The sequence below is a fragment of the Choristoneura fumiferana genome, chromosome 17, assembly GCF_025370935.1.
Source record: "Choristoneura fumiferana chromosome 17, NRCan_CFum_1, whole genome shotgun sequence".
NCBI lineage: Eukaryota > Metazoa > Arthropoda > Insecta > Lepidoptera > Tortricidae > Choristoneura > Choristoneura fumiferana.
Window position 1 is genome coordinate 1,943,265 of NC_133488.1, and position 25,333 is coordinate 1,968,597.

At 45.6% G+C, this 25,333-nt stretch overlaps 2 protein-coding genes across 2 annotated transcripts; both read right to left on the reverse strand.

The window, feature by feature from the left end:
- Positions 1-722: 722 nt before the first annotated feature.
- On the reverse strand, positions 723-22,226 carry LOC141437133 (E3 ubiquitin-protein ligase Ubr3-like). The gene is given in 21 exon segments (XM_074100395.1): positions 723-3,087; positions 3,834-3,958; positions 4,905-5,044; positions 5,772-5,990; positions 6,958-7,050; positions 7,083-7,223; positions 7,816-7,897; positions 7,899-8,063; positions 8,492-8,732; positions 9,091-9,334; positions 9,619-9,733; positions 11,499-11,671; positions 13,222-13,380; positions 13,843-14,089; positions 14,814-14,949; positions 15,414-15,558; positions 15,989-16,071; positions 17,253-17,394; positions 20,097-20,216; positions 21,621-21,805; positions 22,081-22,226. Coding segments are annotated over 19 exon segments (2,907 nt in total). The 5' UTR covers positions 21,765-21,805; positions 22,081-22,226; the 3' UTR covers positions 723-3,087; positions 3,834-3,840.
- LOC141437134 (uncharacterized) lies at positions 21,922-24,920 on the reverse strand. The gene is made up of 4 exons (XM_074100396.1): positions 24,890-24,920; positions 22,752-23,263; positions 22,081-22,272; positions 21,922-21,933 (listed from the first exon to the last, which is right to left on the reverse strand). The coding sequence occupies exons 1-4, from the start codon at positions 24,918-24,920 to the stop codon at positions 21,922-21,924; spliced, it is 747 nt and encodes a 248-aa protein (XP_073956497.1).
- Positions 24,921-25,333: the final 413 nt, after the last annotated feature.

Consider the following 25,333-nt stretch of genomic DNA (forward strand, 5'->3'; position numbering starts at 1 on the left):
TGGTTTTTAACTTTGAAATTACATTCCTTATTATCAATTATTTTTAAATATGAGATGTTTAATTGCATAAAATTTATTTTTTCACCGAGTTTTAAGAGAACATTATATTTATTTTATATATTTTATTTTTACGGAGCTAGATTTAATTGTAATATTTTTGGCATTGAGACGTATTCTGTTTGGTGCATGTATTGAAGTTGCCATCTATTGTTTGATAGTATTAATTATTTTCTGTGATAAATCTTTTATTTTTGGAGAAACAATGTGCTTCGGTGATGATTTTTTTTATTATTTTATATAATGGATTGAAAGTACGGTCCTACTTTCCGAGTAAACTTATTTAATCTTTTATCGATTCGTCAAAGACTACTCGTACTAAGTAAGGATTCTAGATTGTAACAGATTTATTGACTAATTTCGTGTATATTTTGTGTTGCTAACTTACTCCGCCTATGATCGTACCCGGCGTTGATCAATATACTTTGACCTTGTAACCACGATAGCCGTTTAATTTAAGCGTAGGATGTTCTACCTCTAAACAAATCATAGTTGATGTACAATATAATATAAACTTTTAACAAAACCGTGTTTTATATTTTTACCAATCAACTTTTTACCTTCAGTTTTAAGCCTAATTGCACATTTTCAGTTCAACTATCAGACTGGTCCACGCAAGCGGAACCGCGGGTAAAACCTACTTAGAAGATAAATGAAAGAATTCATTGAAATATCAACAACTTTAATTATTGGATATATACAAGAACAATATACGTACAAGAGTTAACAAATATTTAATTGTCGAATGGTGCTAGCTAGTACTCTGGCGGTCGAAAAACGTGATCCAAACAATGAAAAACATGCATTAGCACTACAGGCACGGTCTAAAATCTATTATCCGTATAACAGTTGGCTTAGGCAGAATTATAGGTCAGTTCAATATTGCTAGCTTCACTAAAATCTAATTCAAAACTCGATAGTATCAGCAATTCGTTGATTACAAAGAATACATTAATTAAATTTCTAAATTAACATCTCAACCGCAAATACAAAATTTAGTAACAATAACTTAACACGATTTTGACACCATAATAAATTGCATTATAATGGTTTGGTTTCAGAACACATCGTGCCCGTTGCAAACACAAAAATGATCAGTTATTTTGGAAGATTTGTTCTTTTATTATCGCCTGCACCAGGCAATGATGATGAATAAACGCTAAACCGGAGACTCCGCATTGCACATGAAAAATAATCAGATCCTAAAGTACTGTATACAATAACAAATACAACACAATAATATAATGTGTACCCCTGCTCAATGACTGTAACACTAACAAATATACGAAGCGGTTAATTCTCAAAACGATTGCTTAATAGTTAAAAAAAAAAAGATTCACATTGATATTTCATAAAACGCTTCTAGAATGACTACAATATAGACAAATAGGGACCCACAAGCGTTGGTTACAGAGAATTAACCGGTACAGAATTTATTAATGTCGCAGGCTTAAAAATTAAAATGTAATTTTTAATTTAAATTTTAAGCGAAATACATATGTTAACTTTAAAAGTGCGACATGTCGTACTGGTAAATACAAACTTAATTGTAACACCAACATGATAAAATGAGACGCGTAAACGAGTACTTTACAAGAGTACATTCACTGGCATTTTATAAACAACTCGTTCACTACACCGGACAGTATAAACCGGACGGCAGTAATAAGAACGCGGGTTGAATGTGTATAAACGATTCGAAGAAAACGGGACTTTTAACAATTCCACGCACGAAATTGACGAGCATTTCATCTCGCGATCTACTTAGCGCTGTCACTAACTAAGGCTCTACAGACGCCACAGTTAAAAAGTTATTTTCATTTTGTGTTGGACACATATTTAACGGTGCGAATTCTGCCCTGTTACCATTTCAATAAACCACGAACACACCAATGGATGGATCCGATCCAATATTTGAATAAATATAATGACGCTATAGCAATCTCTAACTAAAACTGTCCGGTGAAGCGTACCTAGTTCAAAAGAATATAGTAATAATTTAATATTTTAAAATCTAAGTTCCATCGGCAACCGCGTCAACGACCAATTTACATATTCACAGCCCTAACGACACCCGGCGGCCTCGCCAATCGACGCAAATATTTACAAAGGTAGAAATAAAGGTTCACTAAATAACACACAGACTGCCATTTGGACAAATGCATTATTTGGTTTTTCCATTCTTCAGACCATGTAAATTTTACAATTATTATTAAGTAATATTGTTTACTACAATTCATAATTATTTGTAGCCTTATGTCCTATAATAACTGACAAAACGTGAAAAAAAATCCAAAAAACACATTCGTCTAAATATTAGTGAAGAAAGCCCTTATAAAACAAAAAACAGTCCTTGATTCCATTGTTTCCTTTTTAAGTAGTTTTGTCAGTTCTATCTGAACCAGAGGAGCCCGCGAAATTTTTCCACGATTTTTAATCGAATGGCGGGATGATAAAAAAAAAAGATTAAAACGAAAGAAAATAACAATGATAAAAAATCACAAGCGAAATAACATACACTCTTTATGACCAGTGACAGAGTTAATTCGACAAAATCAAATATATAATTATATTTACAGCCTATAATTTTTGTTAAGTTCTAGAAAAATAAAGAACATTTTGCGTCCTAACAAACATTGTTACTCATTATTTTAGCATTACTCAATTTAAAGCGGCATTAGCTGGCCATAGAGTTAGTAAACGTCTACAGATTTTTGCCATAATTTAATTGCCTAAAATGGGCCACAAAACTACAGTAAGTACACTGTATATAAATAAGTTTCATAACAAGGCTTATTGTACGAAAATTTGAATATTGGTGTCACTTTAGATACTTTATAGAATTCATAATCATAATCGTAATCTATATTATAACATTGCTCTATTGTTCTAAAAGTATAGAAAACTATAATTTTGCCTTTCGAATGGATGAAGCATGGTTTCGATAACGTGTTGATGAATTCGTCGTCTGTATAAATTGAGATCTCACTCCCTGATTCTGCATCGCATCTGAATGAATAGAGCCCCAACCTGTAAAAAAAAGGGTTAAAAATATTTTTTACTGTCGTGTGGTAAATCGAAACCGCTAAGGTTAGCTTTTCAAAAATAAAAAATAAATGAATTTGCTACCATGCATTATTACAAATATTAAGCATTTTTTTCGGTTCCGATAATCAACAAATATCGGTAGTATAGTCGACTGCAAATGATGAAATTAAATGCAAGATGACTGCAAATCATCATTTCACTCAAATAACCTCAGAAAACGATAATAGTGTAAACGGAAACAGCTTTTTTAAGGTTGGGACAAGTTTATCAGCACGTAATTTGTTAAATCTTTTCCAGGCCTATATTTCTAAAAGGGTAAACAATATTGACGAGTCTTTTTATTGAAAAACGTTTTTAAACAAACAGGAATTATTACTTATGATACCAAAAAAAATTAAATTAACATAATGTCCTTGCTAATTGTTACACATTTGCTGTGACTTATTTTTCAAAAGTTCTTTTTAATAAAAAGACACATCAAGATCGATTACATTCTTTCTAATGCTAAAAAAAACGAAGTATAGTACATATAGCAACCACATAAATGTACACAAATATTTGACCTTGCTACATTTACAATATGGTTCCAAATCAATTGAAGTCGTTAAAAATGCTATTCGTTTATAGGTTAATTATTAGCGGGGCCTGGAAAAGGGTTAATGCTGCAGTTTGTTACGGTGTTGCGGAGAGGGTCTCAGGCCAGGCCAGGCCAGGCCAGGGGCACTCACCGCGCGGTTAGAGCGAGTCGCGGTGCCACACCCAGGTGCGCTTGGTGTGGTCGAAGCGGTGCGCCAGCCACTGCGCCTGCAGCAGCTCCGCGCGGTCCCCGGACAGGTACAGCGGCTTGCCGCGCCTGACACACAAACACCATCATCACCATCGCCATCGGACACGCCCCGGGCCACAGGCCACCCCCATACACCCTATACACCCTATGGCTGATGACGCGCTGTTGCAGCACAAACTATGAACTGCCTAGGGCCAATTCAAAATTGTGACCAGCTTAAAAATTCTCAGTATTGGGATTGTTGAAGTTTAAGTTACTTAACAAAGTTCTAGACTGCTAGGTTTGTTTTTTCCTTTTTTATTCCATAATTTTTTGATGTCCCTGTGAAAATGACACCTTAAAAGTATTTTAAAGCTTTCATTTGATACCCATATTGTTACAATCAAAAATATTCGTGGACGCGATTTTGAAATATTATATACACCCTATTTCACTTCGACAGATTATACCTCATATGCTGAAAACCGACAAGCAGTTTAATACACACACATACATACATACGCTCGGAAAACAAAACCCTCCTTCGGGCAGTCGACTTAAATATACCTTTACAGTTCATCGAATCGATACTTAGACGACAACATGCTCAGATCAAATAAAAAGTAAAGATAGGGCGCTGCGAACCACGAAGTTTACACCAATACACAGTGACACGCATTGCAACTATACATACAAGTAATAACTTAAGCGGAAAACAAACTTCGACTAATATCACTCCAAATTGCGTAGTGCTATTCGTCCAACACACTTAATAAGTAAACTCTATTTTCACGAGCTTCATCCACACTAGATTATCGGTAAAAGCCGTCTATGTAATACTTTCGCACGGCTTACGTGAGAACGTGACACGTCCTTGTAAACGTTTACTAACGTATGTCGTAACGGTATCAAAGTGTCACATGGCAACACCGGCCCACGCACACATATGCCTTCGCTGTTCACCGCGCTCCATGATCTGAGGTCACATGCAAGCAGTAGGTATGCCTTCACTTGAGCTGAACCCATTACTTACTTGAGATCCCGATCTTCCTCGTCGTAGTCGTCCAAATAGAGGGAGCCCCAGAGGCAGGCGCGCCGGCCGCGTATCACGATGATATAGGTGGACGTCACCACGAGGAATATGCCCGTGCCGCCGCCGCAGTCATTCGCGTGCTGAACGAAATTAAGCAAATTTAATGATTTTATAGTAAAATTGCGTGAGCGAGTGAGAAGTTAGGGATTTAAAAGTGAGTAGACGCTGGGTGAGGGGATGTGAAGTGAGAAAGGACTCAACAAGCTAAACTTTTGTTTTGTGTATTCGGTTTCAGATACTCGCTTTAATTTATCATATTGTTGTATAAGCTGTTGGTTCTCCTTTGATAAATACAACCACAATGCAATAAAACCGTTAAGTGGATCTTTCAAACGCCGTGTGAGAACAAACAAAACACTAGGCAACTCAAAGCAACTTATATTAGGATATTGATTTTCCACGATCCACAAGGTAAGCTAGAAACACACTGGACGCCGGAGGCGGAGCGGTGCGGCGCGGCGCGAAGGCGGTACCGGTTGTAATATTCGAGCTAGCGTGAAAGAGGGCACACAGAACACCGCGCCACGCTTATTTCCCGCGTGGTATTCTGTGTGCCCTCTTTCGTCTTAGCTCGAATATTACAACCGGTGCCGCCTCAGCGCCGCGCCGCACCGCCCCGCCACCCCTATGTGCGTTTCAAGCTTTAAAGTTTACACTCGTTTAGCTGAGTCCTAGCGCATTCCATATCCACTCAGTTATTTTAAGAGTGATTGGATGACAACTAATGACAAGTGAGCGAGTGAAGAATATGAGCGTATAGTCCTTGCTTGTGCGCGCGTGTATATTGTATATTGTATATTGTATTACCTGCACGGCCTCGGCCTGCTGGTGCGAGCGGCAGCAGGCCTGCTTGAGGCACACGAGGGTGCCGCACAGCAGGCACACGGAGGCCTCCTTGGGCACGGCGCCGCACTGCAGGCACACGCGCTCGTGGTAGTACGAGAACAGACGGTCGTAGTCGCGCGGCAGACGCAGCAGCGCCGGCAGCTCCCACGGCACGTGCAGGCTCAGCAGGATGCGCCGCACCTGGGGGGGGGGGGAGCCCAGAATTAGGCGAACCAACTTGAGAGTTCATTACACACAAATGTTGCCACAGTTACACCAGTCCTATAATATCGATATTAAAAAAAAAAACTTAATATCAAAGTTAGAAAAAAACTTAATGCGAAATTGATATTTTTGAATTTGAATAATAATTAAAGAAATCTTTTATTTATAACATTTCGAAAAAATTTTGAACATCGTTAAGGACGCCATCCGCCATTTTGATTTATTGACATTTCATACATATATGTCATTCGAAATTAACTGCCATCGGCTTGCATAGAACTATTTCCGTTATTGTGAAATTTTCCTTACGTCATTATTTGTGACAAACATTTTCATTCCGCGTCTACGCAATGTTATATCGACAAATTTGTATCGACATATTCCTATGCCTATTTTTTTGTTATGTCTGGTAACATTTTCAGTTTTCAATCCAGTTCGCCTATTTTTGAACTCGAGTATAGTGGTCTAGAACCCTGTTAAGTAACTTAAAGGTGAACGGTTGGGGCCCATATTTTCATAAATATTAGTCAGAGTTAGTCAAGATCTTAAATGGGTCCTGAATGTTGAACTTTTAGTTATTTGGGTTGATCAACTTTTACTTGTCACTCGTTGCTATAGTTACGTTCTCCTGAATTAAAATTTGACAAACACTCATTTTTGTCATAGTTTTCTAATAAAATTGGTAATTTAATAAACATGTTAGTATAATGTGACACAGCATTTCTTCTATTAAACTGTACTACTTTTGTCCCCTCGCTGACGGGACAGAATAACAATAGGAAATAGTCGATTTTCAACCCTATTTCATTACCCTAAAAAAAAAAACAAGTATAGTACCGTTTATTATTTGAAAATGTTTTTAGAGTTCCACATTTTAAAAACGGAACACTTGGTGATCTGTCCGTCCGTCCGTCACTTAGTTGTACTAGTAGTTTGTTCGTACCGCGAGTCTGGAGCCGCGCGCGGCCTGGCTCAGCCGGCGGGCGGCGGCGAGCGCCAGGTGCGGCGCGTGCGGCGGCAGCAGCGCGCCGGCGCCCCCGCCCCGCCCCCGGCCCCGCCCGCCCCCGCCCCCGCCCCGCCCAGCTCCAGGAAGCCGGCGAGCGCGGCGAACTCGTCAGTCGGGGCCGTCACCTCCGGAAGCGCCGCGCCGTACACGTGGTGACGGAGCAAAGCGCACACGCGCAAGTACGGCAGCAGCAGCTCTTGCACCTGACGAGAAGTAACATTATTATTAAATTTTATATAGGTATATAGGTAAGAGTTGAGTATTCCCGAATTGTTTCGAGGTAAGCCGTGGCTCGTAGTTAACTTTCTGTTCGGGCTAACCTTGAAGGAGTCACGGATTACCTGGAAACATGACAACAATACCTGGACTGTTAATATGTGGATTCTGAATTTAAGAAATAAACAAACAAATAAAAAAAATGTCTGTGTCCCACGGTAGTTTTCATCCAAACAAACCAGACTGCCTGCCTTCAAAAACTTTAAATGACAACTAAAATGAAAAATCAACTGTAGGTGCTAACGGGCTGTTTCACCATCCATTGATTAGCGTTAACCGACGGTTAAATGTGATGCCGTCTCCGTCTATTCGAACAAAACAAATAGAAACGGCATCACACCTAACCGCCAGTTAACACTAATTAATGGATGGTGAAACAGCCCCTAAAACTTCGTTAAGTGACTTAATACATAATTAATTGCATATTAAACACCCCAGACTCGAGAACAAATATTAATAAATATCTGCCCCGTCCGGTTATCGAACTTGGGACTTCAAGCAACATGTATTCCCAGTTACCTGTCTCTCCATGTCATCAACATCGAGCTCCTCGCTCGCTCCGGGTTCGTCTTCGAAGAGGTCCGAGCCGGCCAGAGCCCCCATGAGCAGCCTGGCCGCCTGGCGGAGCCCCGTGTGGTCGGGGCCGGGGCCGGGGCCGGGCGCTGCGAGGGCGGCCCGCGCGGCGCCGCTCAGCCCCGCTATCAGCTGGCACACGATCTGGTAGTAGCTGAGCGCGTACAGCGCGTGCACTATGCACGCAAAGTGTTCTGGAAGGAGAACGCGACGGTTAGCTTTTGGATGCGATGTGCTTTTACGATTGGGAACGATCTGATGCTAGATGGCGTAAATAATTACCGCATTCCCCGCTTGTCTAACGAAATTCATTAAGTAAAAATGACTTCAGATCTATATTCCTGCATTTCTCCCTCCATCTTGTACAGGTAGACGACACACAAATTTGGCCAGCAGTAGCATGAGCTTAAGCTGCCACTTTTTAACCGCGGTAGAATGAGTCTCGTACAAAGTTTACCTAATTCTAAAAACGCGAGTGGGCGCTGTGTCCATTGTGGGCGGGCATGTGTGTACACTGTGGAGGAGCGCTGTGTGTACCTACATCGTGGGGGACGGGCTGTGTGTACACTGTGGGGGTGGGGGGGGGGGGGGGCTGTGTGTACACTTGGTCTGTGTCACTCACGCGGCTGCAGGTGGGGCGGCTGCGCGGGCGCCAGCAGCAGCAGGTGCAGCAGCAGCGCCAGCGGGTCCCTCAGCAGCAGCGGCACGGGGCGCGCGACGGGCGCGGGGGGCGCGGGCACGGGCGGCGCGGGGGAACCGCACTCCGCGCGGGGGGCACAGCTGCAGCCACGTGTCGGCCACGCCCAGCGCGCCCGCCGCGCTCAGCACGTGCGCGTGCGCGCCCGCCACCACCATCAGGGGCACTGGAACGAGTAATACACGTTTTTAGTTATATGACAAGTTGATCGTGCAAAAATGGAACGAATATCCTGTAGACATTGATTATAACACTCATTCTGTTTTCTTATGTATATGATGGAGAGTACACGAGCAGACGTCAGCTGAAGTAAAGCACTCACCGCAGAATTACCGCATTACTCTCTCAAACAGACAAACTGATGATTCAGACTGATGGATATTAAATATTTTCAATAATATCCGTCAATGACAGAAAACCAAAATGTTGGATTGAATGAACGCCAGAACGAGCATGTAACAGTTGAAGACGAATTCCAGAAAAGATTCTAGAACACCGTCATGAAATAACTTGTATGTACGCACCTATACAGTCGTTGCGCGGCTTGTACCGCGGGCGGGGCTCCTGCGGGGCGGCGGGCGGCTCCTGGGTGAGCAGCGAGCCGCCGCGCTGCACCAGCTCGCACTCCAGGTTGGTGCGCACGAGTGACGTCACGAACGTGAAGATGGCGCCCGGCGACGACCCGTACCGCTGCCGCAGCTTGCTGCTCGCCGTCTCTGTCATGTCCTCCATCGCTTTGTTCATCGCGTCCGAGAGGGCGCTTGGACTCTGGAAACGAAATAATACTATTACTAATAAACATTCGTCAAATACCGTACTTGCAATAGAGGGGCGCGCTTTCATACATAAATAATACTGTACGAAGCTGAGCTATTTGTTTCCCAAGTAAGCATTTTTTTGGTGGAACAGGAAGAGAAGGACATTTTAAGTTGACACAGAAAGATTCCTTCGTGTGACACAACGACCATAGAAACTCCATTTTTAATATTGAAGTGATTCGTTTTATTTTTCTGTCTTATATAATATCAAGTTAATAAAGAGTATATACTGACAAGCGGCGGGTGCGAGCGTCGCAACATGTCGGCGACGGCCTCGTGCGGGTCGGCGGCGCCGGCGGGCGGCACGCTCGCGCGCGGCGGCAGCGGCAGCACGCTGTTGGCCAGTTGTCTGCGGACACAGGACACTTCCATGTTCATTTCAAATGTATATTTTGTTTACAATTATTGTATTTCTTAAAGTAAACACGCCAGTAGGTACATGCATGTCAGAATGTCTTATATTCTAAATCGAAGGTACGCGTGCAGACAGCGCAGATGCAGGTGGTGGCCTGCCGACGCCACGTGCCCCCCCCCCCCTCCCGTACTACAGTGTACCTGCACACGGGGCACAGGAACTCCCCGCCGGCCACGTGCAGGTTGTGCGGCCGCGCGGGCGCCGCCAGCGAGCGCAGGTACGCGTGCAGACAGCGCAGGTGCAGGGGGTGGCCTGCCGACGCCACGTGCCCCCCCCTCCCGTACTACAGTGTACCTGCACACGGGCACAGGAACTCCCGCCGGCCACGTGCAGGTTGTGCGGCCGCGCGGGCGCCGCCAGCGAGCGCAGGTACGCGTGCAGACAGCGCAGGTGCAGGTGGTGGCCTGCCGACGCCACGTGCCCCCCCCTCCCGTACTACAGTGTACCTGCACACGGGGCACAGGAACTCCCCGCCGGCCACGTGCAGGTTGTGCGGCCGCGCGGGCGCCGCCAGCGAGCGCAGGTACGCGTGCAGACAGCGCAGGTGCAGGTGGTGGCCTGCCGACGCCACGTGCCCCCCCTCCCGTACTACAGTGTACCTGCACACGGGGCACAGGAACTCCCCGCCGGCCACGTGCAGGTTGTGCGGCCGCGCGGGCGCCGCCAGCGAGCGCAGGTACGCGTGCAGACAGCGCAGGTGCAGGTGGTGGCCTGCCGACGCCACGTGCCCCCCCCCCCCCCCCTCCCGTACTACAGTGTACCTGCACACGGGGCACAGGAACTCCCCGCCGGCCACGTGCAGGTTGTGCGGCCGCGCGGGCGCCGCCAGCGAGCGCAGGTACGCGTGCAGACAGCGCAGGTGCAGGTGGTGGCCTGCCGACGCCACGTGCCCCCCCCCTCCCGTACTACAGTGTACCTGCACACGGGGCACAGGAACTCCCGCCGGCCACGTGCAGGTTGTGCGGCGCGCGGGCGCCGCCAGCGAGCGCAGGTACGCGTGCAGACAGCGCAGGTGCAGGTGGTGGCCTGCCGACGCCACGTGCCCCCCCCCCCCCCCCTCCCGTACTACAGTGTACCTGCACACGGGGCACAGGAACTCCCCGCCGGCCACGTGCAGGTTGTGCGGCCGCGCGGGCGCCGCCAGCGAGCGCAGGTACGCGTGCAGACAGCGCAGGTGCAGGTGGTGGCCTGCCGACGCCACGTGCCCCCCCCCTCCCGTACTACAGTGTACCTGCACACGGGGCACAGGAACTCCCCGCCGGCCACGTGCAGGTTGTGCGGCCGCGCGGGCGCCGCCAGCGAGCGCAGGTACGCGTGCAGACAGCGCAGGTGCAGGTGGTGGCCTGCCGACGCCACGTGCCCCCCCCCTCCCGTACTACAGTGTACCTGCACACGGGGCACAGGAACTCCCCGCCGGCCACGTGCAGGTTGTGCGGCCGCGCGGGCGCCGCCAGCGAGCGCAGGTACGCGTGCAGACAGCGCAGGTGCAGGTGGTGGCCTGCCGACGCCACGTGCCCCCCCCTCCCGTACTACAGTGTACCTGCACACGGGGCACAGGAACTCCCCGCCGGCCACGTGCAGGTTGTGCGGCCGCGCGGGCGCCGCCAGCGAGCGCAGGTACGCGTGCAGACAGCGCAGGTGCAGGTGGTGGCCTGCCGACGCCACGTGACCCCCCCCCCCCCCCCGCACTACAGTGTACCTGCACACGGGGCACAGGAACTCCCCGCCGGCCACGTGCAGGTTGTGCGGCCGCGCGGGCGCCGCCAGCGAGCGCAGGTACGCGTGCAGACAGCGCAGGTGCAGGTGGTGGCCGCACGACGCCACGTGCACGCCCCCCTCCAGCCCCACGCTCACGCTTAACAGCCATGACTCCTAAAATAACGACAAGGTCATTAGACACCATCTTAAAGTCTCCACTGACTCGCGCGGCTGCGGTTCTCACGAGGCGATTTTAATTGATCAACTTTTAATTAATCAAGAAAAATCGATACGTATTGCATTCAACACCACCTCTAGTAACTCCAAAAACCGACTACTAATAGCGACATCTCTTGTCCATGTGAGCGGTTAGTTCCAATGGAGTGTTGAAAGTTTCTCGATGAGGGCTACAACATAGATGTCGCTGCTTGTGAATAAATAAGAAAGCAAACAAGCTGAGATATGTGGTGCATAGGAGAAATTTGTATCTGTACTCCTGTCCAGTGGTGATGTAGAGGTATAGCACGCAGCACGGAATGCTGAGGACCTGGGTTCGATTCCCACCGCTGTTCTCTTTTTCTGGTTTTTCTGTGCATCTATGTTTCAGTTTGTATTTTCGATATGGATTTTACGGGATGACCGTAAAAGTAACAAAATTTGGAGTTGAAAAAACTCTAAAAACCAATCTTAACCTCTGATAAAAACAAACCAAAGTGGGGTGAATACACTACAATTGGGATGCAACAAAAAAAATAACCTATAGTATTTATTTTATTCTTGGAAAGAATAGGATATTTTAAGATACCATTTTCATCGATTTTGAATTTGGATGAGTATTTAATTTATTATTTATTTTTTTACGAAATACGCTGGATGACGTCACAGTGAGACAGCCACGTTCCATTGCCTAGAAAAATTCAGGTCGTACATAACATAATCCGTGGTATTACAATGTGACAATAATACAAGCACGGTTTAGGGTCCCAAATGAACCATGACAAATAGTTTTATTTATTTCTCTTTGTTTAATGGTGTGATAGTAAATAGATAATTTTTATTAAAATCTGATATTAAAATTCTTTAATATTTACTTGTAACGTCGTAATTTAATAATTTAATTTGTGAAAATACATTGGATAATACTCGTATACATTTCGGACTTTACGATAAATCACAACTGTTTAAAGCCGGGTGCGCATCATGCGATTACAGTTCTATCTTTGTCACTCTTTGCTATTATAAGCAGGACAGCAACGTTTCAAACTGTCAATTTGTTTTTAGAGTGTAGACCTGCTTTTATGCTTTGAGACGCGACACTGCAGGGGTCAAATGAAGGTCAATCATATATTTGGAATCGGATTACTGAAAACGCTTCACAAAGCCTATTTCTCCAAACGGTTTTCGATTTATTATACGTTGTCAAAAATTGGGACATCCCAATTAACGAACTTTTTAACCCTGGACTGTGCAAGCAGCCCTAATAGGGGTGTTTAGCCAAACTTCCCCAATTAGCCACAGAAAATATTTCGACTGAATTCATTTTAACAGTGTATTATCAGAAGCAATACCATTAAATCACCAGCACAAGATAAAAAATCTGCTTGGTATTTAATTCAACCGTAATTATGGTTGAAAAATCACCTCAGTACCTATTATTATTGTTAACAAATTCCTTATTACTTGCAAAAATGTAAACAACAAAATTTTTAACCCTGTCAAATTACCTGGTCAAAATTCTGTTGCAAGTCATCATGTAGTCTATAGTAGTGTGAGGCGGCGGTTGTCTCTCTCTGTTCCGCCAGTCTCGCTCTGTCCCGTTCGGAGAGAGCGAGAGAGGCCGTGCCGCTGCCCGCTCGCCGTCGGTGGCCCAGGACTGATGTTGACTGGAAAAAAAATGGATAAGGTAAGAAAAGGAAAAGATGACCACCAATACCATTTAGTCCACTACTGACTTATAACTTTTATAAACATGAATTATGTACTTGTTTCTTTTTTTATCATCTGCGAGCTTGTACTCACGGCTTCGCACGCGTAAATCATTGTGGTAAACAACTGTATCGAGCTTCACAATCCCTAAATCATCTCCACTGAACGTCATTCCTACTCCAGAATGGTGCGTGAAGCGGTTGAATTAAAGAAATTTAGACTGCAATGATGGACATAAGCTCGATGTCTTCTATATGTATCGAGATGTATCTTCGGATAAATTGCAAGATATTGTGTTGGGTGGTGGGGTGGTGAAAGTAAGCAACCCGGCAGTGCTCTGCAGCGTTGCGGCTTGCAGCAATATTAGGCAGAGTGGCGCCCAATTGATATTATTCGATGTATGGCCGTCCTTGGGTCACCTGCAGCAGCACGACGCGGCCGATGGGGTGGTGCGGCGTGCTGACGGAGCTGGTGTTGCAGATGACGCAGTCGTAGTCGGCGGGGGCGGGCGCGGGCGCGGGCGCGGGCGCGTCCAGCTCCATGGGCTCGGGCGACAGCCGCTGCATGCAGTGCAGGAACTGCTGCTGCCGCCGCTGGAACTCCTTCATCAGCTGCTGCTGGCGCTCGCGCGCGCGCCGGGAACGCTCCTCCTTCTCGCGCCTCTCTCTGTAACACGGTACATATCACTCAAACCAATAAATAATAATGACGCGACGAGTGCACCCAACATTACTGGTAGCGCCGCTATGTTCCATCCGGTCCGACTCCATCTGAACCGATCGGTATTGAGTCTGAAGTACCGATTCGTCATAATGACTCTTTTTAATCTGAGTCAATCAAGACTCGATGCGCGACTGAACCCGACCGAACTATACTGAGCAGCAAAAAATCTAGCCCACAAATATATGCAGTAATAGGTAATTTTTTATGTGCTGTACCGCTGAGCATATCTGATCCGATCCAATGTGATAGAACGAAAGTGAAGTGGGAGCTGAATCGCCGATCTCGGGCGCTCTATCTAAGGACCTGGTCAGATTGCACGGAGCGGGTGGACGTCTATTAAAAAATAGTATGAGCAGCACTAACAGCGCGCGTCGCGTGCGACGGATGTGACCTGCACCCGCGCCAGCTAGCCAAGGACCTCATACGTTAGTCGAAATAAGTAACTACTCAGAGTCGATAATATTTGAAAGGAGCCGATAAGAGATTCGGATCCGACTCTTTTTTCCCCCGACGCAAAAAGAGAGGTGTTATAAGTTTGACCATTATGTGTCTCTGTGTATCTGTCTGTGGCACTATAGCTCTTAAACGGGTGGACCGATTTGAATGAGTTGTTTTTTATTTGAAATCAAGTTTTGTAGCGCGATGGTTCTGAGACATTTTTTTTTACCTGGTCCGTTGTTCCGCCTGCCGCTCCCGCTGGTGCGGCCACAGCGAGTGCCGCACGTGGTCGATGGCGGCGGCGCAGCGCGCGTCCAGCCGCGCCAGCTTGCGCAGCACTTGCCCGATGAAGTGGGGGCCGTCGCCTGCATAACCAAAAGTTATGGCTCAGTTCTGGTGCAGTTCCATTCGCAATTTAGATCCGGTTATCAAATTTTCACGAAAATGTTCTCGTTTGGACGTGCGTTTGGATGTCCACACAGCAATTTTGCAGTTTAAATGCAGCCTCTCTCAACAGCCCTAAGTGCCATTATTTAGGTAAAAACGTTTTTGGGCATTTCTGATGGCGAATTTATTGTGACACTCCCACGGTCTGCGCGAGAAGCGGGGGAGATGACGACAATTAATGCACACTGTACTACTACTAAATTATGTTATGTCTTACGTCCCCGCCCCCCACAGACCGTAGGACTGTTACAAACGAATCTGCTAAGCTATACTCCTCAGCAGTCCTTAATCTTTATACTAAGTTTTGAACACAAGTACTAAACGTGCCAGGAATTCGGAAGACGAAGCACTCTCCAATTCTCAGCCGACGCTATCAACTCACCTATGGGCTCGTCAGACTGCGGCTCAGGTTCGTCCAGCGAGAAGGAATCCAGCCTCCCGGAGAGTTGGGAGTGGAGCTTCAGCAGTAGCGAGATGATGGACTCGTTGACGGGTATGGAGTCGTCGGCCGCTTGGTGCAGCTGGACCTGAGACGCATTGCTATTAGTGAGAACTAGGTAAATATAATGGTATTCAGCGTGGTATATTTTGCGAGAGGAAGTTAGGAATAAGATCTGTAGAAAAGTTTCTGACTTAAAGTGAATGTGGCAGTACCCTACCTTACAATACTTTAGGAGTAAGTAAAGGGCCATTAATAAATTACGTCACACTAGTTTTGATCATTCAATGACCCCTCCCCCTCCTTGTCACACTTATTACTATGAAAATCTTAATAAATTGTCTTCTCATAACTAGGTTAGCTGGAACAGATCCCTTTTCAGGGATAACCTCGCCTTTTGTACTTCTCTCTGTGGATCTGTATTTCGATTTTTTATTTTAATGTTCAATTAAGTGTTTACATACATTTATAAAATCGACCCAGTTTATTCATTAATGAAGTTAGTTGTAGTCTCGTACCTGCGTGTTGGACGGTTGCGGATCGGCGGCGCTCAGAGGCGAGGGGTCCCGCAGACTCACGCTCCACTCCGGCGAGCTCACGTCTGCAGCAAATATATCAGTAAGAACATTAGAGACACAAGCATTGCAGAGTCATTGCTTTAGCCCTCATCTGTTGTTTCCTCAAAATGTGAATGAAATTAAAGATTTCATGATATCATAAAATGTCGTAGCACGAGACCAGGTCGAGATAATTTCGTTTTCGTGCCATTCTTTTCAGGGTTCCGGAACCCTGGGGAATGGCAAAAACGGAACCCTTATAGTTTCGCCATGTCTGTCTGTCTGTCCGCGGCTTTGCTCAGAGACTATCAATGCTAGAAAGCTGTAATTTTGCACGGATATATAAGTAAACTATGCCGACAAAACAGAACTAAAAATTAAAAAAAAAGTGGGGGTGATTTTTTTTTCTCATCCAACCCTATAGTGTGGGATATCGTGGGATGGGTTTTTTAAAACCATTAGGGGGTTGCTAAAACGATTTTTCGATTCAGTGGTTTGAAATCAGGATGGTAGTAAGTATATCAAACTTTCAAGGAAAACTATAACGGCTAAGTTTGCTTGAGAATTATTAGTAGTTTATGAGTAAATAGCAGCCTAAGGTATAAAATATACCTAAACTTGGAAGATTCCGTATAAAATACGAAATCCTTAGAAAAATATTACTTAATTTTTCCGTAATGGCTACGGAACCCTATTTTGGGCGTGTCCGACACGCTCTTGGCCGGTTTTTTAAGATCTTTTATTCAACCTGCAATGCTTGTATGTTTGCGAACCTTGCAAAACAAATAAGATGCACTTTCAGTGCTCGGATTTAATTCAAATTTGCTATACATATTATAAGGTTGGATGACAATGTATTGTAAAGCCAACAAAATATAAAGTTAGCAAAATTTGTTTATATTGTACTTGTTTGTTTGGAAATTAAATGAAGTGCTTTAGAAAATTTACGGTTCAGAATAACTGAAAAAAAAAAGAAGCTGATTGCTATCCAACAGTACTCTGACGCCTTGTCTAACGCACTTGGAATCACGATCGTTTCCACCGCTCTTTTCTGTCACATGGTGTAGGATGAGGGTAAAAAGAGCTGGCGAATGTGATCGCGAGCATCAGCGTGACAACGCGGCTTCCGGACCCTTTGCATCTGACAACTCAAAGAGCCACACAGTGGGTTGGCACGAGCAGCTTGTCCGGCCGGCCTCGCGTTTAACAAGCTGTGTGCACTGACCGTAGTCCGTCGGCAGCGAGGTGGGCGGCGAGCTGTCGATGGCGAGCGCGAGCGTGAGGCTGTCGGGCATCTCCGCGTCCTCGCCGCGCGGCATCGGCAGCGCCAGCGCCTGGCTTTCCAGCTCCATCTCCGACCGGCCACTCTGTGAAAACACCACGCATAGTAAAGCCGCATTTACTTATACATTTATCTTTCGTGTTTTGTCGTGACGCATCAGAACGGTATCGGTTGCGTAGAGAGAGAGAAAAAGAGAGAAAAAGAGAGAGAGAGAGAGAGAGAGAGAGAGAGAGAGAGAGAGAGAGATTTCTGACGTCACGTAGACTTGACAGAGCTAGTTTGACAGTGCATTACATGTAACGCACGTACAATTACCCCCTTATTCATAAACGACAATCAAACCTATTTTAGTTAAAATGCCGCTAAAATTCGTTTGTCCTTATCTGTCACTTCGACATTTGTATTTGTTAGATAGGCTTGTTAAGTTTTATGAATAAGGGGGTTAAAGTTTTAAGCAGTTACAAAAGAAGCCGAACAAATGAGGGTCGGATTCGCATACTGAGAATCTTTGCTATCTTTTACTATACCTCAAATAGCAAATCTACTGTGTTAAAAATGTAGTTTTTAATACTTGTGACGTCAGTCATTTCATTATCATTAAATAACATTGTAAATCAGTTTAAATAATACAAATACTTTGTTGAGTTTCTTGCCGGATTCTTCTCAAAGGTTTTTTCGAAACGGCGGTAGAGTTTTTTGACATTCGTAACTGCTTGTTATAGCCTAAATTCACTTTTACTAGTATTATAAATGTATGTCTGTTACCTCTAGGCCTCTACACACTTAAATAGCCGTACCTATTTAGATGAAATTTGGTATGGCGATAGTTTCAGACCCTGGAAAATTGCATAACTCCCGCGGGACAGCGATAAACGAACTGTTGGCAGACTTCGTGGGCAAAAGCCGTATCCATATTTTAAAAGCACAAAAAAAATGTTTAGCGTTTCAGTGATTTCTCTATAGCGAGCAAGCCATGTGTTTAGATTGAATACTGGATGATACCATAGATTAGACATTTATGAGCGTATATTAAACAACTAGGTGCAGAACAGAGGCCATTTAGTCTAACGCAATCAGAATCGCTTTGACCACTCTTTCTCTCTGTCGGTATAAGATGAGAATAGAAAGAGATTGCCAATGCGAGCGTTCAAAAAGCGAACACCCTGTTATTATTATTTTTTACCATTCCAAACAGTTAACAGTGGGTAATAAGCGTATGGCGGCAATACGGCAGCGGCGCGTGTTACAAGATACCAGTTATTTAGTTATTTTAAACCAGATGACTCCTTGGTGGGTACCGGAGGACGGCCATCGACGGCGAGGCAGACAGAGGAGATGGCGGGACGGTATGGACGCGCATGCGGGTCTTTTTAAAAAAAAGTGTTCCCTTTCTTTTTTTTGAAATTTTGAAAATAATATTGTTTTTCCTACTCAGAATCAAAAGCACAATAGATTCCGATAGTTAAAAAAATGTCCCCAAGAAAATGACAGTTTTGCGACGTTTTTTTTTTCATACACTCCTCAGTATGGGCGTGACAAAACATTAAATTTTGTATGAAAAACTGGGGACATTTTTTTAAACGATCGGAATCGATTTTGCTCTTGATTCTGAGTAGAAAAACCATAATTTTCGAAAATTTTTAAAAAAAGAAAGGGTGCACTTTTTATAAAAAAACGTCTGCAAGGGATTGGCCTGACATTGCACTGGACAAGGAGTTGTGGAGATCATGAAGAGAGGCCTTGTCCAGCCATGGGACACTATTAGAGACTAGCTAAAAAAACCGGGCAAGTGCGAGTCGGACTCGCGCACCGAGGGTTCCGTACACATTTATAGGTATGTAAGTAAACGGGAATCGTGTCTTGAAGATATTTCTCGCTTTTTCCGAGTGATTTAATGCTACAGTGTATGCAGAGCCCTACTCTTAAGCAAAATGTACGCAGTGTGGGGTCAGATTATAATGGTCAGTCAAGATTTTCAGACTTTCTTGTTGGTTGTGTTATATTATAATAGCTACCTTCATATCAAATTCCAAGATTCTAAGTTGACGGGAAGTACCCTGTAGGTTTTGATTCCCTTGCGAGTTTCGAAAATTTGCGGAAATTTGCAGCATAAACGGCTGCATCTTTTGATTGCGTTGGCTTAGAAGTTTGATTTTTACACAGCTCCAAGGGACAGTAGACCTTAGTATTTGGTATAAATTTCAGCTTGATACCTCCACGCGTTCGCGAGAAAAAGGGTCTTGAGAGACAGACAGACAGACAGACGGACAAAAATTGATCTTATAAGGGTTCCGTTTTTCTCCTATTGAGGTACGGAACCCTAAAAACAGATGACTCTTAACTACAGGCCTTATAAATAAGCTCAGAGTGGCTCAGCGAGCTATGGAGAGGGCTATTCTCTACGGGATCGAATCAGAAATGAGGAGATACGTAGAACGAGGATCCGCTGATAGCATAGCCAAGCGAGTTAGCTCTTGGAAGTGGCAATGGGCAGGCCATGCAGCACGGAGAACAGATAGCCGTTGGGGCCGAAAAATGTCTCGAGAGACTGCGGATCGGCAAGCGCAGCGTAGGACGTCCACTAATGAGATGGACGGATGACCTGAAGCCGCGGGTTCACGGTGGACGCAGGTCGCTTCCAACCGAAGTAACTGGGGAGGGGAGGCCTATGTCCAACAGTGGACGTCCTAAGGCTGATATGATGATGATTATTGTTCGCCCCGACCGTCCTGTTAGATTAGTTACACACCACCGCCTCGTGTTAGCCACCAAAGAGTACGACGTTACCTCGAGCGCTCTACTTCGCGGCGAGTCCCCACCGGCGGCGTTCCGCTCGTCGCTATCATAAAGGTTGCGCGCCACTTCTCGCGGGGGCGGAACAACTAGGGCCGTGCTCATGACAGGCAACTGTGCAAGTATGCAGACTTAATTGCTGGCTCCGTATTTCAAGCTCTGATTACGCAATAAGGTGGAAAGCCACAAAAAATATTACGCCAAAATAAACACGCTCTTGCCATATTTTTTTTGACACGAAAACTTGGCCCGTCATGTGCATGACGTCATTACGGTATGCAAACAATATATGTACAGTGGGGGTCGGAAAACCTTCGACAGTTATTAAATTGATTCCTTTACAAAGTCATACTCTTAGTACGTTTTGAAACCAAAGTATTAAGTAGACAAGTGCATATCAAATTATACTTACTTATCATGATAACAAGGGTCAAAATAGTATACACCTCTAACATATATCTAGTTTCATATCAATACAAAACCTTTTTAATAAACAACTTCGTAAAAGTTTCAATCAAATAATGTTGTGTAGTGATAGGGTTGCTATGGTCACCTGATTATGTTTAGCAGGTTGACAGGTTGACGCAGTATGACCTACTCAATCGGTAAAGCAGATTAGCGCTCATACTGAGCAAAGGAAAATAGATCTTAGAGTGACGAACCTTTTTTTTTACTCCGACTGTATATTCGTAGATATGTAAGTGACAATCATCGTTACTATCGATGTAAATATCATGCCATTTTGTTACTAATAGATATTAAATAAGTCATGATCCGTCATGGCGACATACCATAAAGAGACTTGACATTTTCATGGTGGTTTGTTTACGGTTTGTGCTGGTGTCACCCCCTGCGCAGAATTTTGCGTAATATCCCCTTTTTACTCTGGCTATGTTCATTCTGAATGAATTAGAAGCAACGTTTTTAAGAATAAAATCTATACCGTCTCTTTTTGTTAATTTCCACAAAACATACAATGTACGAACGTTTGCGTCTTTTTTTTTTAATTTGCTTCTAATACGAGCCATCCATAAAGCACGCGTCCCATCAATTTTTACTATAACGTTTAACCATTTTGACAATAAGAAATCTTTATTTCGCATAAGTAACTTAATACATGTTCATGCTAAGATCAAACAAGAAAAAAAAAATTGATAATAGAAGGAAATGCGAAAAAGGGCGACGTCGTACTTTATGGAACCGTGTATGGAACTTTGGCTTTTGGCTCTTTTCCTCTAAAACAATGGTTCCCAACCAGTGGTCCGCAGGAGCCAAAATATGATCCGCGAACGCTTTAAAATTTCGCGGCCGATATATCGCCGCGCGTCATGAAATTTATATGTCTTCTATGAGAATAATATTGTTAATGCAAGTTACATATGGTTTTTGATTAAAGTCTATTTTCGGATTGGTTCTCTTTATGTTTCCTATACGTAGTGGTCCCTGCCTGTAGGCAACAAAGAAATCAAAGTGGTCCCTGATCAAAAAAAGGTCGGGAACCACTGCTCTAAAACATACCTCTAAAGCCCTGATTTGGGGTGCGTCTCCACCGGCATCATTCTGGTCGTCGGGGTCAGAGAGATTGCGCATCATCTCCCGTGGCGGCGGCACCGCTAAGGCCGTGCTCATGGCGGAGAGGAGCGCGGATTTCATTGGCGGCATGCGGGTCGCTTCTACTTCCGATGGCTCCCATTCCGTGTCGCCTGTTGGATAGGTGCGGAGAAATGATTAACAAAGATGGTGTAAAAAACTGGATGAACCATTATCTGCTGGTAAAATGCATGCATTTACTATCGTAATTTCTTAGATTGTTTACGTCTTAAAACAACGCCTGAGTACAAGAAAAACAGCTTTCTAGGTCCAATGGTCTGCGCATTGATGAGTCAGTCAGCCAGGGCTCCCTTTTTATATAAATAGATATATTCACACCACAAGAGTAGAGCAGGTGAGGTCGTGATAGCGCCTTGTCTGTACTCACTGTCGTCGTGCTGGGGCGCGTGGTGCGGGTAGACGGGGCCGGGCTGCGGCGGGCGCGCGCGCGGCGGCGGCACGCGCGCCACCAGCGTGCGCGCCGCGTCGCACACGCTGCCGGTGAACGCGCCCAGCAGCGGCCGCCCCGACACCACCGCGCGCGGGACCCGCCCTCGCCGCTCGCCACGCACACGTCGCGCTGCACAAACAACACAACACATCACTCGCATTTAGCCAGGGACCAAACTTACCCCCACATATTACGCAGTTTTGAAAAAAAAATAAAAATAAACATTCATAGTAGCAATAATAAATTTATATCACATCCATTCCAGTCATTCCCTCATGACTGAGGATCGTGGTCATCAACGGGCGGGTAGCAGGTACACGGCCAGCGCGAGCACGTGGTCGGGCGGCGCGTGCGGCGCGCTCGCGTCCGGCGCGCGGCGGCGCACGCGCGGTCGACCCCGCCCGTAGCGCTGTGTGGTGCCGCAGCAGTGACTCACGTTGTGTCGCGCGGCGCGCTCGGCGCCAGCTCGGCCCCCACGTCCAGCAGGTACACGGCCAGCGCGAGCACGTGGTCGGGCGGCGCGTGCGGCGCGCTCGCGTCCGGCGCGCGCGGCGCACGCGCGGTCGACCCCGCCCGTAGCGCTGTGTGGTGCCGCAGCAGTGACTCACGTTGTGTCGCGCGGCGCGCTCGGCCGCCAGCTCGGCCCCCACGTCCAGCAGGTACACGGCCAGCGCGAGCACGTGGTCGGGCGGCGCGTGCGGCGCGCTCGCGTCCGGCGCGCGGCGGCGCACGCGCGGTCGACCCCGCCCGTAGCGCTGTGTGGTGCCGCAGCAGTGACTCACGTTGTGTCGCGCGGCGCGCTCGGCCGCCAGCTCGGCCCCCACGTCCAGCAGGTACACGGCCAGCGCGAGCACGTGGTCGGGCGGCGCGTGCGGCGCGCTCGCGTCCGGCGCGCGGCGGCGCACGCGCGGTCGACCCCGCCCGTAGCGCTGTGTGGTGCCGCAGCAGTGACTCACGTTGTGTCGCGCGGCGCGCTCGGCCGCCAGCTCGGCCCCCACGTCCAGCAGGTACACGGCCAGCGCGAGCACGTGGTCGGGCGGCGCGTGCGGCGCGCTCGCGTCCGGCGCGCGCCGGTGCACACCGCGGTGCAGGACTGCCAGCAGCGCGCCGTGCAGCACGCCTAAAGAACAAGCGTAGACTACGTCAAAAAGAGAACCAATCGTCTGTCACATTAAAAACAAAAACACTACCAAAAAACATTAAAGCAATGCAGGAGGCGCCACCGTTGTGAACACACTCATCTACGTAAGCATTTCAAACTAGTCGGATCGTCCTTGACTTATAATCGTGTAACTTACACAGTAGAGATTTATAATGAATGATGATTCAAGAACAATTGTAGGGGATGCGGGGTTTGCGATGGTGTTGGCAGTTAAATGAAATAGTTTATGTTCACTCAAAAAATATATAATAATGTTCTACAATGGACTCTTAAATGTTAATGTAAAATAAGGATTAATTAATGTTAGCGAATACACCCGATCGCGACGATCTCTAATAATGTACTAAAAACTAAGTGCAGTCTAACGCATCGCGAATAACCGCGGGCGCTTGACGTCACGCACGTGTAAGGTGCATGTGCACTGAACATCTTGCCGGGGGCAAGGATAGAATGTAGGTAATTTAATAGACGAAAATAGAAATGCATGAAAATGATAGTCAATGACAATACGAATGATGCTTAAGAGTCTCTAAAAAAACTGTTATGAATTTTAAACTTCGTTATGAAAGGAAACTTTTCTTAATACTGGGGTTGTACCCCTTCGGTATAGCAACACTCGTTGTTTGGTACACGTGCACTACACGGTTCAGTACGTTCACGGTTCCTTGTTCTAGAATGTTCTGCGGATTGTAGCTCTATCGCCAGAGTGGTCGGTTCTGCTACCACCGGGGCGGCTGCTGCTTGCGCCGGCGACGGGCGGCACACTCGCCGGAACACCAAAATTACTGCTGTCACTCCAATTATACCCAGTATGATGTATATCAGACTGTAGTGGTGGATGTCATGAACCGAATATTGTTTGCTAAGGGCTCATTTTCTTTCATGATTTTAATTTTCTCTTTTATATCTCTTAGTGATTGCTTGTTTTCTTCATCGCTTGTTGTTGTTGCAGGAGGTTTTTCGAATGTAATGTTCATCACTCTGTTAATTGATGCAATCTCAGGGACTTCGTAGTTCGTTTTTATGTTAATTTTACTTATCTGCTGTTTGTGTGTGTAAATTGTGCCATTATCCATTTTTATTAGGCAACCTTCTGGAATATTCACGATGTTTGTTCTGGACAACTGATGTGCGGTGATTTCATCTCCACATAGTAGTCGCAGTTGACATTGACCGCAGCAGAAGTATAAGTATTGGTTGCGGTTAGCTAACTTTGTCCACTTGTTTCTGTAGTAAATTGTTAAAGAAACGACATGCTTTGATTGGAATTTGTATTGAAGTAAAATATAAACAATTATGTCAGTCAAGTTTAAATATAAGGAAATAGAAATTTGATTACAAAAGCTTATAAAAATAGCCAGTACCTATGTACAACAATAGAGTACCTATTTTAACACCCGCCCATAATCAAAATTCTCTGTACATAAACTTGCTCATAACAGAATACTTTAAATGTAACATCACAACCAAACAGTAGATAAAAACCAACGACTATAAAACATAAAATTCAAAAAAAATATAGGTATCAACTAGGTAAATTAATTAAACCTAACCCTTGAATACATCTTTGATGTGCAGTTTTACCCAGACATTTGGTGAGCACATCAGCAGACATATTGCTCGAACTAATGAATTTTAGTTTTATAATATTATCTGACACCTTTTCCCGAATAAAATGAAATTTCGTGTCAATGTGCTTGGTCCTACCATGGTTTACGGGATTATATGCCAAGTTTTGTGCACTCTGACTATCGCTGTATAAAGTTATAGTAGGATATTGATCATTTATTGCTACATACCTGAGCTAATGAATCTACGCAAATATGTAGCCTCTTTTGCTCCTTCTGTTAGTGCCATATATTCGGCTTCAGTTGACGACAACGCCACTGTCGGCTGTTTCTTTGACGCCCATGACACCGGCCATCTGCAAGTTTGAAACAGTAACCGGTATAAGATCGCCGATCACTGGTACAATTTGCCCCAGTCAGCATCCGTATAACCCATAAGAGGTATTCCAGTTTTCCTATA

Bases quoted from the DNA above. Each gene is read 5' to 3' on its own strand.
- LOC141437134 (XM_074100396.1), bottom strand. From the start codon at position 24,920: ATGTCTGCTGATGTGCTCACCAAATGTCTGG. The intron at 23,264-24,889 runs GTAAAACTGCAC...CTTGTTCTTTAG, and splicing joins TGTGCTCACCAAATGTCTGG to GCGTGCTGCACGGCGCGCTG. The intron at 22,273-22,751 runs GTGAGTCACTGC...TTGTTTGTGCAG, and splicing joins AGCGCGCCGCGCGACACAAC to CGCGACGTGTGCGTGGCGAG.